General features: G+C 27.8%; 2 protein-coding genes across 3 annotated transcripts; one reads left to right on the forward strand and one right to left on the reverse strand.

Annotated features, from left to right (window-relative positions):
* Positions 1-232: 232 nt before the first annotated feature.
* On the reverse strand, positions 233-2,813 carry LOC137808275 (cysteine proteinase mucunain). The gene is made up of 4 exons (XM_068609304.2): positions 2,289-2,813; positions 1,191-1,426; positions 955-1,095; positions 233-769 (listed from the first exon to the last, which is right to left on the reverse strand). Exons 1-4 carry the CDS (start codon positions 2,725-2,727, stop codon positions 491-493), a joined length of 1,095 nt encoding a protein of 364 aa, XP_068465405.2. The 5' UTR covers positions 2,728-2,813; the 3' UTR covers positions 233-490.
* A 14,378-nt stretch (positions 2,814-17,191) lies between these two features.
* On the forward strand, positions 17,192-19,270 carry LOC137808278 (putative WRKY transcription factor 15). Of its 2 annotated transcripts, none has more exons than XM_068609307.2 (3): positions 17,192-18,349; positions 18,512-18,640; positions 18,786-19,270. In XM_068609307.2, exons 1-3 carry the CDS (start codon positions 17,673-17,675, stop codon positions 18,943-18,945), a joined length of 966 nt encoding a protein of 321 aa, XP_068465408.2. In that variant the 5' UTR covers positions 17,192-17,672; the 3' UTR covers positions 18,946-19,270. The 2 variants fall into 2 exon arrangements, with proteins under 2 accessions (XP_068465408.2, XP_068465409.2); XM_068609308.2 differs by having other exon boundaries at positions 17,292-18,349; positions 18,515-18,640.
* The last annotated feature ends 359 nt before the right edge of the window (positions 19,271-19,629 follow it).

Genomic DNA, 19,629 nt, shown 5'->3' on the forward strand with positions numbered 1-19,629 from the left:
GTTCTTGAAAAGGCTTACGCTTTTCCTACGTTTCAATTTGAAATTTTACATGGCACAATGATAAGCAATTAGAGGGTAGCGCCGTGATATTTTCGCACTTCCAAGTGCTCTTAGTAGCATCAAGCATGAACCATGATAGTGCTGGATTTAGATAATTTCTAACATTGAACCGCGTGATTAATATTGAAGAACAAATGTACAAAGGTCATGGCAAACAGTGAAGATCCGTATATAAAATATAACTAGAACTTAATATCATTAAGGATTTCAGATTAAACATTCAAATGGAATAACAAGTGAAAACCAGTACAAATAGATAATCAGGCTCAGTTTTAACCTGAAGAAATTTATGTACAAGAATAGCCCACCAGGCATATCCAATAGCAGCATATAAGACAACAGAAACATCACTTGGTTGCAACTTTAGAACTTTTTCCTCTTCCAGATTCCAAGGATCCAATTCCAATTCCAAAATAATGATCATGTTATTTCAAGCACTGCTAATAGATGCCTCGGTGCTTTCATAAACTGAACTAGGAACTGCAGAGTTTAGACCATACTTAACAGGGTAGGAACAGTCCATTGCAATTCCACACTTCCCTTCTGAGGTGCTTCTCACGTTGCGCTCCATCTTGAAATAGCCATCCTCACCCCATCCAGTGCCCCATGAATTCCTCACCAGCCAGTAATCCACACCATTTTCAGTCCCATATCCAACAACCACCACACCATGATCTAACGCTGTTCCACATTTACCAGTAAACACACCCTGGAAAAATTCAGAAAACTTTAAGCATATACATTTGACAGCTAAACATTGTTGCATTGTGTATTAGTTCCTTGTCTCAAGCTTCTTATAAAATTAAAAGTTTGCATAATACCAATTTAAGAACATAGTCTCAAATGAAAATCAATGTAGTGATCAGTGTGTAACATTTTAAAGAGTATACTCACAGATTGATAAAGTTGCAAAGCCCTGCCAGAGGCTTCAATAGCAACGCTTACGGGTTGATGAGAAACAGCTTTCTTTAAGGCATTCTCGTTATTTGATGGAACATCCTCGTAACCATCAATTTGCACTACCTTGGTCTTTTTCTGTAGCAGTATAAATCAATCAAAATCATTAGAAACAAATCAATTATTTAGTTGAATATACGAGGCAAGGGGTTTAGAAAGATTGGTATAGTGACCTTAGTTTGATCACAAGTTCCATCAATGCCCTGGTATGGATAATCTTCTTCTGTGTCTATGCCACCATTTTGAATGATGAACTGGAATGCGTAGTCCATGAGGCCACCGTTGCATCCTTCATCATACTCTCTGTCACAGTCCACAAGCTCTTGTTCTGATAGGGACACAAACTCCCCTGTAACTATGTTATTTATACCTTCCACAGCAGCCACTGTTGAGAACGCCCAACAACTTCCTGCGTCATTCATGCATAACACAATCTATTAACATGATAATGTCCATCCATGATTTTTAAGTACAAATTTTTAGTACTTTTAGTAAATAAATTAAACAGCTTTAATGATTAAGATTTTATCTGATAGATATGTCTCTAGAAAATATTTGAACTGGAGCAATCTTATATTTTTTCTTTTGCGAATTCACTTATAAATTTCTTTTCAAGGTATTATAAAAATAAATTTAATATTTTGCTTATAGAATAACTAAAATAAGAAAAGAAGTAAAAAACTATTCATCTGTACCATTATATAAAGAGATGCCTTTGTATTTTTTATGTGAATTTTTAATTGGACAATTTTATCTTTTAATAAATAAATAAAAAATATTGAATTACCGTTTTTTTGTTTTAGTTTTCAGGAGAAATTTCAAGCACTCGTTAAACCGTTAACGAAAATAGAAACACATAAAAATCTATTAACAAATTAAATTGAAATATTTTAATTTAACATTATTATCTTTTAGAAAAAGATACCCCAGTTTTAATTTTTTTAATATTTTCAGTTTAGATTTTTAAATCTAATAATACACCTCCCTCTTCAGTTTAGATTTTTCAAAATATAGCTAAATTTCAAAAACAAATCCAGGCAATCAAGTTAGTTACTAATAATGTGAAAAATATAAAAAATTGAAGTATATTAATACTCGCAAAACATATTTTTGAAGAGTATCATCTCACTAGAAAAGTGTTATACTACATAAGTTTAAACGAATACTTAATAGTTACGTAACCTTAGCTGTTACAGTAGAATTAAATACAGTTATTAAGAAACGTTATCTTTACCAAATGAAAAGGCGATAAGATAGGGAAAAAAACTTACCACAATTTCCCTGATCTTTGATTGGACCAACTGCACCTTTCAACCTCCAATCCACATGCACCGGCAACTGGTCGCCGGAGTTGTAAGCATAGCGGTGACCGGTGTTCTGGGTTTTCATGACCCTGCGTTTGGCATCAGTTCTGGTGCCCAAATACATGGCACGGTATTCCTCATTGGTGATATCAGCAAATTTGTTCAACCCAAGTGTGTATGTGTTGTTCTGAGCGTTGTGGTCTTGTATGAATCCTAGGTTGTCCTTGAACACTTGAAACCTCTTTTCCTTCTCATCCAACCCATTGTACACCTTCCGGTGCTTCACCAACCACTCCTCGTACATGTCCATGACCTCGTTTTCGGAGTAATTGATGATGGACATGGCGGTGGCATGTGAGAACGTGAAGGAAAGGAGGAGCAAGGTGGGTATCAGCATTGAAGGCATGGTTGGTGTGAGGAAGAGAAGAGGAGGGTGAAAGGTTGAATGGTTGTTGATGAAGAAGAAGAGGGAGTGGTGAGTTTATATAGAGGGGAGTACTGTAAGCAATTGAGTTAGGGAAATAAAGGAATGGTAAAGAGAACTGTCACACCACGTGGCTTCTCAGAATGAATAATTGCAAACTCTGTTCCTTTCATTATTGGCGTTTTAGTAAATTCGTTAATACATAGTTATTTTTACGAAACTCATGTAGTTTAATTGCTTATTTTTATACATATACCACTCTTTTTATTTTTATTTCTTCCATCTAACACTTTTACTTTTATTTTTTCTAATTATCATTATTTTTTTTTCTATATTTCAAAAATAAATAAATAAAGTACATAACAATAAAAAAAACAAAATCAATTAATATTAATTAAATTTATTTTTATTTTTTATTTTTTATCTTTTATCTTTATCTTAATTTTTGTTTTTATTTTATATATATATTTGTTAGTTATTATTATTTTTCTGTCATTTTTTATTTATTTCTGCTTCTATTTTTATTTTTATCGTTGTTATTTTTATTTTCTATATTTATTTATTTTTAAAAAATCTTACTTTTAAGCATTAAGTATAGTATTTGTATTAATTTTTTTTAGAATTTTGCATTTAGGTAGACACTTCAATATTATCTGAATGTCCACTATTAATTAATACTAATTGATTTTGATTTTTTTATACTTATGTGTCCTGTATTTTTTATTTGAAATTAACAAGATTACATCATCAATAATAATAAAAATAAATACTAATTTATGTTTATAGATTTAACTTTTATGTTGTTATATGGTTTAATTTTTTATTTTCTTCAATCTTAAAAAAAAATTAAACTAAACATTTTTAATTTACTACTTTTTTATTTTTATTTTGTAAAAACTCATTTCTTTATTCATTAATTATAATTCTAACTATTTTAAACATTAAAAATATTTATTTTTTTAATGCATTCAAAATTAAAATTATTAATTTTTTTAATTTATTAAAAAAAAAATTACTTTTGAACTGTGTTTGATAAGAAAATAAAAACAAAATGGAAAATAAAAACAAAATGAGATAGATGGAGAAATAAAAAATATAAATAGTGTTATATGAGAGATTGGGTCATTTAATTAATTGAACATTAATATCATGGATTTCATTTATTTGACAAACAATTATATTTATTAAATACTAGTGTAAATGAAACATTTTGTGCTTCTATATATTTTACAAAAAAAATATTAATAATAATATTATAGAACACTAACTTTTAGTATTTAGACAGTTTATTTTTATTTATTTTTTATAATTTTAAAATAAAACTAAAAATATAATAATTTATCTTCTTTATGTATATTGTTATAATTTTTTTAATTTTAAAATACAATTAAGAATAAAGTAAGAATTAAAATGTATAGACAAAAGGAAGATTTTTTATATATATTGTTATAGATGTTGTAATTTTTTAATTTTGAAATATAATTAATCGTATGAAATGTGTATAGAAAATGGGGAATTTTGATCTTATATTCTTATAGATAAATATAAGTAAATTTTAATTCTTCAAAATTTATTTAATATTAGTATTTTAAAAATATATTTATATATAATTCAAGAACCATCTTCAAATAATATTACCAAGAATAATTTAGAAAATATAAGTATATATTATATGAAACCAATAATGTTAGATCAACTTAACTATTGTTCTTAGTAGGCGTAAATTAGTTAGTTTAGCTCATGTATGAGTCTATAAGAAGTAAATATTATTCCATTTTTTTGTTTTATTTAGAGTAAATTGCACTATAATTTAAAAAAAAATTGATAAAATATTAACTTTATCTCTTAATATTTCTATTTAATAAAATAAGAAAATATATTAGTAAAATGGTAATATATTTTGAGTTTCGTTAGTTTAGTAATTAGGATAATTAGTATAAAAAATAGAATTCTTCTTAAAATAGTACATAAAAGCACTTAAGTTAATATATATATATATATATATATATATATATATATGTATATATATATACACGGTTGAAAATACAGAAAAGTTTAAGTATATTAACTTCGACTAAATTAACTTTTTACGAAAGTAAACATTGATTTTTTTTTATGTTCTTAAAATAATTTATATACTTTTTAATTTATTTATTTTTTTATTAAGAAGAGTTAAAAGTATTACTCAAAATATTATTTGATTTGATCAATCCTTTTATGAAAAAAGTAGTTTAAAGCAGACTTGAAATATGGAATCTCAGTTATATTACTTCTAGAGTATAAAACCATGGGAAGTACTTTTTTAGTAAGAAAAACTCTGTAAGTAACTTTTTTTAATATATAAACAACTTTTTTTTAATTTTAAATAATTTAACACATAGACACACGTGTAATTTATATTAAAAATAATATTTTTATTTTTCAGAAATTCAATTGAAAAGGTTTACGGGAAAATGTCCCAATGGGATGCCATTATATATAAGATTACTTTAATTCTTTAAATTAATACTGTGTGTTAATATATAAAGATATTTTGAATATCACTACAAAAGTAGCGTTGATGATAATGGTACATAAAAAGAAACAAAATTCTTCCTTCTTAAGTGAGTAAAGAATTTATCATATTTTTTTTCCATTGTTTAAGTGTGGAAGATGGTGGCAATGGCTATGTTTTTTGCGTTGTTGAAAATAAACATTGCCATGTATACAGTGCTTCCAGTTTTCTTCCAACAGAAGGATTCCGTTTACTTTCGAGTTAATCTACCTACAACCTTTCTTAGCCTTTTCAGTGGGTCTTCCATCACTACTTTCACTTTACCAAATTGGATAATTCTCAGTTATAAATAATAACTAGTTAATCAAACAATAAATATTACTGAAGGAATCATTTTAAATTCTCCCATAGTGCTTTGCTTATTAAATTTGAAAAAAAATTCAAAATTAGTTAATATTTACTTTTATATAAAGTAATAGGAGAATTTGTTAGAATGGTATGTGTGATAGCATAGCCTTAGCAGTGAAGGGAATGAATCCCTACCTTTTCTTAATGAAAGGAAGTGAAATCCTTTTTACCTTTTTACTTTGAGGTCTTAAGTTGTTTATGGAAAGAGTGGAGAATGGGAAGATAAAGATTGTTGGTTTGAGTTATGATATGCAGATAAGTTGTATTATATTGCATCAGGAGTTTGAAAAAAAGTTGGAATTCCTGCATAATGGGCACAATTCATATCATGTTGTATCCACAAGTTGCAAAGGGATGAGAGTTGGAGTGTGATTGCATTTGCATGTGATAGTTGCAACTCAGAGGCATGGATGAGAATCAGAGATATCAGAGATATGCGCAACTTGCAACAACTTGGGAACTCTTTCAAGGGCATGGCTCCCCTGACTTTGGAAATTAAAATATTCCCTTATCTTCAAAACAATTCAATAATTTTATTTGGAACTATATTGATTTTCAATGCTTGCAAGCTATGTAGTTAGACATATTTTTTGAAAAACTATTCCTCCGTATAACTCTTCACCACCATCCCTTTCACTCAATAATTAACTATAATCTATATAATTTATCTATGTAGCACAAGCACGGACATGGACAATGATACGATATGAACATGAATATAAAGATACGTATACCTTTTAAAATATAAAATACGGGAATATGGATCTATATATTATATAATTATAAATTATATTAATTAACAATAAATATTTATGTGCACAAGTATGTTTTATATTTTTTTAGACTAGAAAGATATTTTTTATGATTGATTCAAAATAATTTATTTTTTATTTTTATAATCAAAATAAAAATTTATACAATAAATTTGAGTTTTTAAAAAATTAATATATTTTTCTTTTTTAAATTGTGTTAAAACCGTACTAAAATTATCGGAAATCTAATAAATATTTTTTTGAAATTGAACACTCTCAATATGTGTGATACGAATGTCGATGTCCGATACATATGTCCGACACAAACACGCCATTTAAAAAAATATTCGAGATTCATAAGCCATAACTCACTTCAAAATAATCTTTATTTATTATCTTTTTATCATGAACTCAAAGACTAACTCTGATCTTAGATTAGTTTCTTGAGTTATGTCTAACTTGAACCTTAATCAACATATATATATGTAGATAGATACACACCTTCAATTTTAACTATCAATAACAATAATATTTAAGTTATCAGCGGCTATATTTGGTGGACGGAAAACAGAAAGAGAAAAAACCTATGTATTACAAATAAAACTCATTTTACTCTATCTTTTTTTAATGTAAAATAAATCAAATACGCCTAACCATACTAACCATCCAATGGAAAATCCTCTTCAGATAATCAACTGTAAGAATTTTGATCATTTAAAATGTTTTTCTAATATTAAAGCAAAATACCTATCATCTGATTGTATTATATATATATATATATATATATATATATATATGCAGATGTTGTTTAATTTTGAACTACAAGGACATGGGACGGTTAAATTAAAAAATACAGGATATGGAACACGGCATATGAACAAATTAAAACATATTATTTAAAACATACTAATATACTTTCTAATCTGAACAAATTAAAAAAAAAACATTTATAAAAAAATCTAACAAAAGATAAATATATTTAAATTATAATGTTTTTCATTTGTTCATCTTCATTAAAAAAATACAGCTTATAATTTTGATTCATCATGAAATAAATTAAGATAAATTAGCAATTTCAAAAATTCTATTTTTATTTAATAAAAAACCATCTCCTGCAATATCCACAATTTAGTTTTCTCTTCTTTATATTTTGAGGAATTTCTTGATAGAATATAGAGATTACTATGGATAATATTTTATTACATTTATATCATCTTATAAATATTTATCCAAGCTCTTTACTTTCATTTTTAACAAAAATTATCTAACTCTTTGTCGGTGCCTTCACAGTCTTTGTCCCAACTCTTCATCTTCTTTGTTCTCCTTCACACTTAAAAGTATCCATCATGTGTCCACAAATTGGGTCGTGTTTGACCCAGCTCAATGCCTCCAACACAGTGTCGTCCTCGTGTCTATCAGTATCCGTGTCCGATATACGTCCAACACACAAAAGCGAAAATCACTCGCCGTGTCGGAGCTTTATGAAATAGGGGTGATATAATCGTAATTTTTAAATATTACTCTGTTCTTTTTTTTATTTATCTTTTAAGATAATGCACCTATTTGGAAATTATTAATTAAAAAAATATTATCATAAATTTAATTTTTGGAAAAATTGCCCTCGTTAAGAAGTTAGAACATAATTATGAATATATTTAAATTTTTATACGAAAATTCCCTATTGTTAAAAGAACAATTATGAGTTTTCTTAAATAATAAATATTTTAAGAGAAACTAAAAGATCTTGAGAAGGCATATAATTAAGATGAAGCAAAAGGAATCATTGATGGTATCCATTAATACTTAATTATTCAAATAGCATCAAAATGCAAAATTGTGGCCAGGCCATTCATGGAGTATGCTGCCAACAAACAAGTCCCAAGGAAGATAGATTCTAGATTCGTTTGAATCTTCATGTCATGTGCTATGTAGCTAAAATATATTCATATGTTTTATAAAAAAGTTTTTAAGTATAATTTCAATAATCAAATGATGATTTTCAAATTAGTCATCTTTACAATTCAACCGTGATATTTTTTTAAATTATCACATTTAAAAATAAAAAAATTATTAAAATGTGGACTCATATAATTAATTTGAGAAATTTTGAAAAATTATAAATTTGTATTTTAACCTTGATGTTGACAAAGTAATATTTTCTTTTTATATATATACAAAGTTAAATTAAAATAGAACTACCATTTCTAAATCACAGTTTAGTAGATGGTATTAATGTGGAATGAAATATTTGATTTAAATCATATAAATATTCGTCATGAGATAAACAAACAAGATAACCTCTTTTCATTTATAATCTAACACTTATCTATTTATTTAAAGAAAAACAAATTGTTGCACTATTTGAGCTCTATATCGTGTTGAAGTTTGTAGCATGTGTCCCTAACAGGAAGTATATTTAAAAAAATTTCTTACTAAAAAACATGTTTAAAAATAGGATGTATATTAATCTTTTTCCTTACTAATAAAACATGTTAAAAATGTTTTAGACTAAAAGCTTTAAAAAATTATTATTACTCTGATAAGATTCTTCTCCATACAAGGTGAGAAGTTATCAAAGGTAACTAAGTATATGCATATGTATATATGTAGTTTTTTTTCCTTTTAGTTATGTATATGTTGATTTTCAAATTCTACGAGGTTACTTTCTCATCAAGTATTTTAGCTTGATCTAATTTTTTATATATATAAACAATAATTCTGGAATATAATTTATTATAAGCATACATCAAGAAATCAGTATCATCATAGTTTTACACCTGCCCATAATTAAGGGATAAAATAATATTAAAAATATCGATTATAGTTTTTATTGTGATGTCCAAAAATAATATTTTTGTAAGTTGATGAATAGGAATATATGTTCAAACTGTGTATACAAATGAGTAGATCAATTTAAAGGAAGATGATATTTATATTTTTTTTTTTACTTTTTATAAGTGTACTATGAGGTAAAATTTGATCGAATGAGTTGGAATTTCTAATTCTAATAGATTGATATTTTTATTTTATAGGTTGAAGACCAAGTTTATTCCAGAATAGTCACATTTTTATAAGAACCACAGGGACTTATTAGAGTTCCACTTTTTTGAAACTACCATAAGTGGAAAAACTGTTTGAAATAAATCGTTGATAAATTGGAGTTGTGTGTTTGATAAGGTCAATCCTATAATAAAATCATTAAATAAAAATTAATTTAAAAAATAAAAAATAAAAAATATTAATTATTATATTAATTAAATTATTTATTATTTTAAAAATTAAATAATATATTTATCTAATTTTTATTATTATTTATAAATAATTTTTAAATTAATATCTAATTAATTATTAAAATTTTAACTATCAATTATTATTTAAATTTTAACGACACTGAAATTACATTTTAATTTTATTGAAAATGTATTGTGGATAATATATCCTTTTTAATTCAGAAATATATTTTAAATTATATAATTTAATATAAATTTTGAAATATATATTTTTCTAAAAGTACCTAATATGAATGCATTCTAAAAATGTATAATCTGAGACGTACCATTTAAAATAAAAATTTTGTACAATTTATAATAAAAAATAAAATATTTATATTTGAATTATACATTCTAAAAGAAACTAATGTGAGGAAGTTTCTGAATTGCAAAGTCTTAAACTGTAAATCAAAATGCAAAAGCAGAAGAATAAATTTGAAATATTTAAATTTATAGAGCAGCTTGAAATCATGGGAGTACAAGAAGAAAAGGCCTTGCTCACAGTGGACCTTGTCCTTAAAGCCCATGAAAAATTTAAAGAAAATTAGGACAATTTTTCCTCCACCTTCCTCACAGAATGAAATGACAATTTTATCTTCCTCTTCATCTTCTTCACTAAACACCTATTTTCTCCTTCTCGTTCGCAACAACTCTCCACCTTCAACCCTAACTTCACCTTCTTCGTTTAATTAAAAAAAAATATTCTAAATTATATAATCTAAAATATATTTCCTTTACTGCGAATAGTACAATTTAAAACAATTTTTTTAGTATTTTGAATTCAAAATACATTTTTTTTATTTAGATTATGCTATTTAAAATATTTAAAAAAATTGTATTACACACCGATGACTAATTTCGACATGAAAAAATTGTTTTAGAGATTTTACATTGAAATAATATTATTTGGTAATATATATATATATATATATATATATATATATATATTATTTTTCATTTTGCTAAAAGATAAAGGATGATGGTCGTGTTTTCTTCTTCATACTTATTCAGAAATGCGAAAACCATTGTTTTTAACACCTTTTTTATTATTATTATAATACTTTCTTAATGAAATTTTTTTAATATCACAAATTTTGGTAAGTCCGATATCTTATTCAATGAATATTTATGAATAATAAAAAATTATTAAAAACACTGCTTGTACAAAATTATATAATAAGTAGCTTAAGTATTATCAAATATCTCATTAATATTATTGTTACTAGCAGAAACATGTTGTAAGAATGTTTTCGTTTTTTTTATTTTTATCATTTATATATAATTATATTTTATATTAAAAATTAAATAAAAAAATATCAATTAAATCAAATAATAAGAAGAAATAAAAATTATATTTTTTAAGAGAGATGAAAATATAAAAAAATTGTTTCATAGTAAAAATTTTCACATTTAATAAATTGTTTTAAATTTCACATATATTGAGAAACTACTCTACATTTAAAATTTAAAATTGATAACTGTTTTTCACAAAATAACATTATATTAGTTTTTGATGGAGATCCAACATCGTAACAATTTTTTTAAAAATAACTTTCAATTAATTTTATAATTAATTAGTTATTTAGTAAATATTTAAAAATAAAAATAAAAAATAACTGAAATATAAAAAAAAAAACTTCCCTCCTCTTCTCTTTCAATTTAAAACTGTCTTTTTAAGTATATCAAATGTTTGAAAAAAATAGAAACTGAACGCAATGTGATAATAAAATAAAACAAATATTAATATTAGGATAAAATAGAATTTTTTTAAAATAATTAATATATAAATTTAATAAAAAATGGAGATGTCACATCGTCGTGTTATATAAAGATTTGTTTCAAATGAGTAAGCAGTTATAAACTCATTCACAAAGATCGCGCACAATTGGATGCCCCGGGAGGAGGAAATTACTCACTGCACCCCACCTCGAAGTTGTAAAATGACAAAAATATTCTTAAATTAAAGGACTACGACGAATGAAAAAATATTTTGGATTTTTTTCTTTTGAAATACGTTTTTATATTTGGATTTTTGGAACACTTCTTTTATTTCTGAAATTATTGTTTCGAATAATATTTTTGAATTTTATTTTTCAAAAACTTGTTTTTTAAAATATAACTTTTGTATTTTGGAATTACTTTTTTATAATGGGATTTTGATTTTTCAATTATATTCTAGAATTCCGTTTTCATAACACACAAATCTATTCTAAGTTTGTTTTGCCAAGATGTATTTTTTGGATTCTAAATTTTTAATTTCAGAATAAAGGACAATTTTAAAAATTTAAAAGATGATCCTATGAAAGTCACAGTTTATCAGTTGCAGGAATGATTTACCTCGGAAAGATTGATAGGATGAGTTTGGAATGAGAATGTTAAGATCACAAAAGAAAAAAAAAATTAAAAAAGTAGTCTTTGACAACTGCAAGGAAAAATATTTCCTCTTCACCATTGTGACATGACACAGAGTTCTTATATGGTGAAGATTAATTTTGTCTTTATAAAGAATTAAAATTTTGAAATATGCTAAAAGGAGTATTAGGAAAGTATAGATGACGTCAAGTTTAAGTTTAAGGGATTTTTAACGAACTTAGGTGAAAGAAAGAGTGTTTGAATTTTGACTCAATGAGTGCTTAACTCAAGACTCAATCGAAATCAGGAGGATTAGTGACTCAATCCGAATCAGAAAACAATCTTATACTGAAGAGATTGTAAGAAAGGACAAAAGTGCGAGCATAAATCTCACATATACCAAAAAATCATCTCACATGTGAAGGATTAAACAAGGAAGGAGTGAGATTATTACTACTACCACTACAAAATGGGAGAAAGATAACACAGGAAAAAAATAAAAAAGAAAGAAATAATAAAAATAAGTTTTGAATTCATTTACATTAAAATGTCACTCCCATCTATTAAAAAATAATAATTATGCCACAAGTCACTCAAGAAAATTTTGTCTCATTAAAATTATATTAATATGTATACAAATATAAGAAACAAAGAGTAAGGTAAAAGTCATGTGCATAACTAATCGTACTGAATTTACTTTATTTGATGAAGATATAGAAATAAAGAAAAATAATATAAGAATGAGTGACAAAAAATTGTTTGGTTAAAATAAAAAGGTATTTATTGTTAATTATTTTAATTTATTTTTAATATTTTTTTTCAATTAATTATTTTTATTATTATATAAAAAAAATTTGTTATTTGAATAACGATGGAATACTTGTCTTAATTTTTGTGGGACAATCAGGTTTAGGGTAACTCATATTTTTCGTGAAGGGAATGCGTGTGCTGATAAGTTGACTAATTTAGGATTTATTCATAGAGAATCTTTTCATTGGTATAATAGACTCCCTGCTAGTCTGTTCTTAGAATTCTTTATGAATAGGTATAATCTACCTATGTATCGTTTGTGTTAACATATGGGTTTTGGTCTAGTCCTCCCATATTTTTGTATTTTCTTTCTTTTTTCTTTTTTTAATAATATTTTTTCATGTGTGGCAGATGATTGTTGTTACTTGAGGTGTCAGCTTAGCTGAGATGTCAAGTTGCATAGTGATGCCTAACACGAAAACTTTATAAAAAAAAAAAAAAACATAATCTTTTGTATTTATCTTTGATTGACTTTCTCCATCTTTTTTTTCTTTTATCAATACAATACCTCTCTTCATGAACTTTCCTTTATGGGACCCAAGGTAAGAGAAGTGAAACCATCTCAAATACCCATACATTGTGTTTGTTTTTAAACGTGAAAAGTGAGAGACCAAAGAAAAAACGACAAAAATAAAAAATATAACGATATGAGAAAGACACGTTGACTTATTCTACCAAAATAAAGAAAAATCTGGCAAAACAATACACAAACAAATATGATTAGTTATATAATAAATATTAGTATTAATATTATATCTGTCATAAATAAATTATAAATATTTATATATTTAAATTATATTATAAATATTTTATTGATATTTCCATTTTTATAATAATAGTTAATTGTAAATAATATTAAAATAGTAAATATAAAGTTATTAATTATCAATAAATATGATTCCTTTTTCCTTTTCTTTTATTTAATTTATTTTATTCAATAAATATGGGGGACTAGAAAATATGTGTATCTAGATGATATGGCGTATGAGGAATTATGCTAGATTTCAGGATAAGATTGAGGTTTCTAAGACTATTTCGATAATTAAAGATTTAACTTGTCTAGTGGGAAATTCGTCTAAAGCTTCAATGAAGAATGATATGTTGGATTTCAACGTGATTAAGTTTTTTTGGTATTAAGACTCGTAGTGGGAAAGTTCTTCGTCCTCTTCCTGTTAGATGGGAATTTTCTTCACCAGGATGAGTTAAAATTAACACTGATGGGGCTGCTAGGGGTATCCCGGTCTTGCTACTTGTTGAGGTATTTTTCGTGGGAGTATGGGAGAATTTATTGGTGCTTTTTCAGGGTTTCTTGAAGTTCAGATTGTTTTGGTTGCTAAGTTTTATGAAGTTATACATGCTATGGAGGAAGCTCAAAAGATGGGACTTACTAATGTTTGGCTTGAATATGATTTTGTCTTGGTTTGTGTTGCGTTTACTGTTAGGACTAATGTTCCGTGGATGCTTCGTAATCAATGAAATACTTGTCTTAATTTTTGTAGGACAATCAGGTTTAGGGTTAGTCATATTTTTCGTGAGGGAAATGCATGTGCTGATAAGTTGGCTAATTTAGGGTTCATTCATAGAGAATCATTTCATTGGTATAATAGACTTCCATATAGTCTGTTATTAGAATTCTTTATGAATAGGTATAGTATACCTATGTATCGCTTTTGTTAACATGTGGGTTTTGTTATAGTCCTCCCATATTTTTGTATTTTTTTTTTAATAATACTTTTATCATGTGATGACAGATGATTGTTGTTACTTGAGGTGTCAGTCTAGCTGAGATGTCAAGTTGCATAGTGATGCCTAACATGAAAACTTTTATAAAAAAAAATATATTTTTTATTATTAATAAAATTTATAAGTTAATTTCTAAATTGATATCTAATTTACTATTTTAAATTATAAATTTAGTAACTAAAATCGGATAGATAAATTTCTAATTCGTTTTTCAGGAACTTGTTCGTTTCAACTAATATATGTTTCTTGTAATCTGCGTACAAGGATATAAAGTATTTGAAAAAGTCAAATACTTTATGTGTAACATCATCTGCATGCTTATCCTTTTAAACAATTTAGGTTATTGGAATAATTTCTACAATGCCTAAAATAACGTATATCCTTCAATTCTTCATAACATGTATAGTATTGTGAAGTCTATTAATTCATAGCATAGATAAAAATTATAGACTTTTTACGTGGCAAATTGATGTCTTAAACATAATTTTTTTTCTAGTTCATAAAACAATACGTGAACATGATTTACCTCGTCCAGTTCGATTTGTGTTTAATGATTTTGTTTATTCCTGTGAAAAGAGTTTAAATATTGAGGGTTCTTTTCAGTTATTGTGATTGAGATTTTTATACAATTATCTAAATAATAAAAAATTGATACAGTGATGTTCTTACTAGAAAAAATTATAATATATTATTGCATTAAAAATACACTTAAAAAATAATTTTAAAAAGGAGATTGACAACAAATAAAAACCATGGATAAAATTTATATTATATTTTTTTTTAATTTTATCAATACGGTTTAAATTAAACAATGGCACGTAAATTTTTTAAAAATAAAATTTTGTAATATTTTAATAAATTAAACTTAAATATGTTGTTTGTTTATTACTATAACACGTAAAATTGATTTTTATCTAGTCCAAATTTTAAATCTTCTAGATATTTATAGTAACAAAATTATTGAAATGAATTATTGTTAATTAATTATCTTACCATATGAAATATCAAAACATTCACCTTAACAATAAGTTAATATAAAATGTTTTAATATCCTAATCTATATTTAAAATTGAATTAATTTTTTATGTCAAAAAAGAGAACTGTTAAAAATACATTTCAAAAATTTCTGTATTATAAGTATTTATATATCTAAAGTTTAAATTAAAGATAAATATTAATTTCACATAAAAATAAAGAAAAGAAAAACATATATTTGATGATAATAAAAAACTAATTCAAAATTAAAATAGAATAAAAATCAACTTGACATTTATTTGGTTATGTCATTTTATGAATATATTATATATGTGTATTTATTTTGACTTGACTCGTTGAACTTTTTTTTATACAATTATCAAATTTATACTTTTCAATCTACGCGTTTCTGTTTTTGTTTTTTATTTAGAATTTAAACATTGTACAGTACAGTAGCAAATATTTAATTTCAATGTGACAATAAAATTTATTTAATATATTAAATTGTCTAACATATTATATATACAGATCAATGATTAGATAATAATATAAAAGTTATATATACGCGCAAAAGATTTATTAAAATAATAAAAAAAGGTAAATATGGTGAAAATACTTTAAAACTTCATTTTACTAATACAGTAAGACGGATTATTAACGAAAAACTTGTTGTACTATATCGTATTTAGATCCTGATTAACTATTCCGACGAATATATTTTAGTACCATAAGTATAAATTAAGAATAAGATTAACAGAAAAATTGTATTTGATAACAAATTAATACATAAATTAATTATAAAAATCGTACTAATCTAAACTCAAAAGTTTAAGAGTCTGACTTATCTTTATAAACAGGTTGATTAATACTATATCAAAATATATATTTAATAACATTTTTCAACTATTCTATTCCAAGTTCTAACTTGAACGTAGAAAAACTTCTTACAAATACTCTTCACCTTTAATAGAAATCCGACAATCAAATGAAAACAACAGTAGATACCTAGAAGACTAAAAAATATCCGTTATCAATAAAATGAAACCTTCCCAATCAAAACAAACAAGAACATATATCATAAAGATTTTCTTGGTTGGAGCATTTATAAAATGTTTTATCACCATATTTTTTAATTAACAAGTTTTTCTTTGTGATATTTAATTAACACAGTTAAACCTTCGTTAATAAGATGTTAACAAAAAATACGTTCTTAAATAAGACACGCTGGAAAACATTCCTGAAAGCACCTGATTTCCACTGTTTACATATCGAAAGGATAAATATTAGTATGAGAGAATAGATAAGAGGAAATTGTAGTATGAAAGCAAAGAGAAAGACAAGAAACAGACAATACAATTACTATGGTATTGTGTGAATAAAAGTCAACATTACGAAATGTAATGCAAATGCAATAGTAATGCAAATGCAAATGTAGTCAAAACCCACCCCATCAACCCCTTCCCTTCTCACACATTGCCATTCACCACACGCCTACTCCTACAATACAAGAATCCTGGCTTCAATTATAACACGTGGCCCCCACCATCAACAAAAGGTCAACGTCCTCCACTAACTTAACAAAATCTTCAAAATTAAGGCTAAATCAGATTTCTTATTTAAAAGAGTCAGGCCTGGAGGAACTCAAATATTTTTATATTTCCCTTATTAATAAAATAATATTCAAAATTTATAAGATGCCACTTTAAGTTTATTTTATAGCCCAAAACCACTTACCTAAGCTTTGGAAACCAATCTCAAAAAAAAAATGATATTAAAACTGATTTTAGAAAATTAAATTTTTTTTTTGAAGATATTTAAAATGTAATATTTATAATAAATATAATGAGAAGGTGTTTTGTCCGTTTGGAAGAGTGAGAGCGGGATAGGGTGTTACATTGTTATTGGCATGGGATGGGATGGGATGGCAGCAACATTTGACGGAAAGAGGGTAACGTGACAGTCCAGTGACCTAGTGGACCAAAGCAGCCGAATCTATAGCACCCATTTTGACCATAACCATAACCATAACCATTCCCCACCCCTTCTCCTATTATTTTCTTTCCCTTTGTCAACCAACACCTTCTCTCTTAATTCCTCCTCTCCCATGGTGTAGTGCCCACAACTATGGCCGTGGAGCTCATGACGGGGTACAGAACCACCACTTTCACAACCAAAGCCGAGGAAAATGCCGTCCAAGAAGCCGCCTCCGGTTTGGAGAGCGTGGAGAAGCTAATCAGACTCCTCTCTCAGACCCCCCAACAATACAACTCCTCCAATCAAATCGCCATCGACTGCAAGGCCGTCGCTGACCTCGCAGTTTCCAAGTTCAAAAACGTCATTTCGCTCCTCGGCCCGGGCCCAGGCCCAACCCCAACCCCAACCGGCCACGCCCGCTTCCGAAGAGCTCCTCTCCCTCCTCCTCCTCCTCCTCCGCCTCCTTCTTCCACACAACCCTCCCAACCTTCCGTCTTCCACGCCACCCCTCTGCACCAAATCCCCAAAACAGACAACACCCTCAACAACGACCCCTCTTCCAAAACCATTTATTTCTCCTACCCCACCCCCGCCACTTCCTTCATCTCCTCCCTCACCGCCGACGCCCACACCAAACAACCCTCTTCCTCCTCGCCGCCCCCGCCTGCGCCGGGGGCTTTCCACATCACCTCTCTCTCTCACGTCTCGTCCGCGGGGAAGCCTCCCCTCTCCTCCTCCTCCTCTTTCAAGAGGAAGTGCAGCTCTGAGAACTTGCCTTCTGGAAAGTGCGGTAGCTCCTCTAGCCGCTGCCATTGCTCCAAAAAGAGGTATCTCAACAACTACTCCTCTTTCTTCCAAATTGCCTTTTTTTTTTTCGTAACTAAATTTGGACTCGCTCCAATTTTTAATTTTTCTATGTTGGTTTTAGCAAATAAATGCAATTTAGTTTAGATGGTTTGTTCTGACGATTAAGGTTTGGTGTGACGCAGTAGGAAAATGAGGTTGAAGAGGGTGGTGAGGGTACCGGCTATAAGCTTGAAGATGGCTGATATTCCACCAGATGATTATTCTTGGAGGAAGTATGGTCAGAAACCAATCAAAGGATCCCCTCATCCAAGGTACTAATTTGGTAATTTGCACGAGTATGCTCTGAGACATGAAAGTTGACTCTTGAATTTCAAAATTTATTATTGGTTTCCTGTTATGCTGGTTTGAATCTGAGGAGTGAGGGGTGCTGATAATTTCTTTGAAAATGAATGACAGGGGTTACTACAAGTGCAGTAGCGTTAGAGGGTGTCCAGCGCGCAAGCATGTGGAACGAGCTTTGGATGATCCAGCTATGCTGGTGGTAACCTATGAGGGGGAGCACAATCACGCTCTCTCTGCGGCTGATGCTACTAACCTTATTCTTGAATCATCTTGAAGGTCCTACCCAATCATCTTTTTCCCGTCACCAGGAGTATCGGAAACGCAACCATTAATCAGGTTTACAACATTTCAACTGGGGTAATCATGGGGCTGTTCAATTGCAACTTTACTCTAGTCAGGGCATTAGTCTCCAAACAAAATAGTGGGGTGTTCCTTTTCCCTGTACAATATTATTGGATTCTTCTTACTCTTTTTTTTCTCAATGTCTTCAAGGCCGAAACATTGTGAATCCGTTGCATCATTAAAAAAATTGTAAGGCTGTGGTGGGTTTGGTAAGGGATTTGAATCTGAAAATTAGGAAAGCAAGTGGGTTTTGGTTTTGTTCCTTTTTAGCTTTGCTTTTTCCTCAATGTGTTTTACTTTATCTTTGGTGCTTATCTTGGATACTCATCGTTTCTCAACTTTTTGTGGGATGGATTTGGATACTGAAGGGGTTTTTGTTTGAATTTTTTTGATGAGTAAAGTGAAGAAAAAGCAATGAAAGGGACCTAGTCAAAGAATTGGACAGAAGAGGAGGGACATGTCGTGTATAAAACGGTTGACTAAGGAAGAGAGAGAGGTTGAAACGGAAGGAATGAAGGAGGGTTTGGATTGTAGGAAAAAGGGTAGGGGGATTGCATTGAAGAGAGAGGAGGTTGGATGGTGTGGAATGGGTCTTGTGGGAAAACCAATGGGAAAG

The sequence above is a fragment of the Phaseolus vulgaris genome, chromosome 3 (genome assembly GCF_051622355.1).
Source record: "Phaseolus vulgaris cultivar YP4 chromosome 3, ASM5162235v1, whole genome shotgun sequence".
Classification (NCBI taxonomy): Eukaryota; Viridiplantae; Streptophyta; class Magnoliopsida; order Fabales; family Fabaceae; genus Phaseolus; species Phaseolus vulgaris.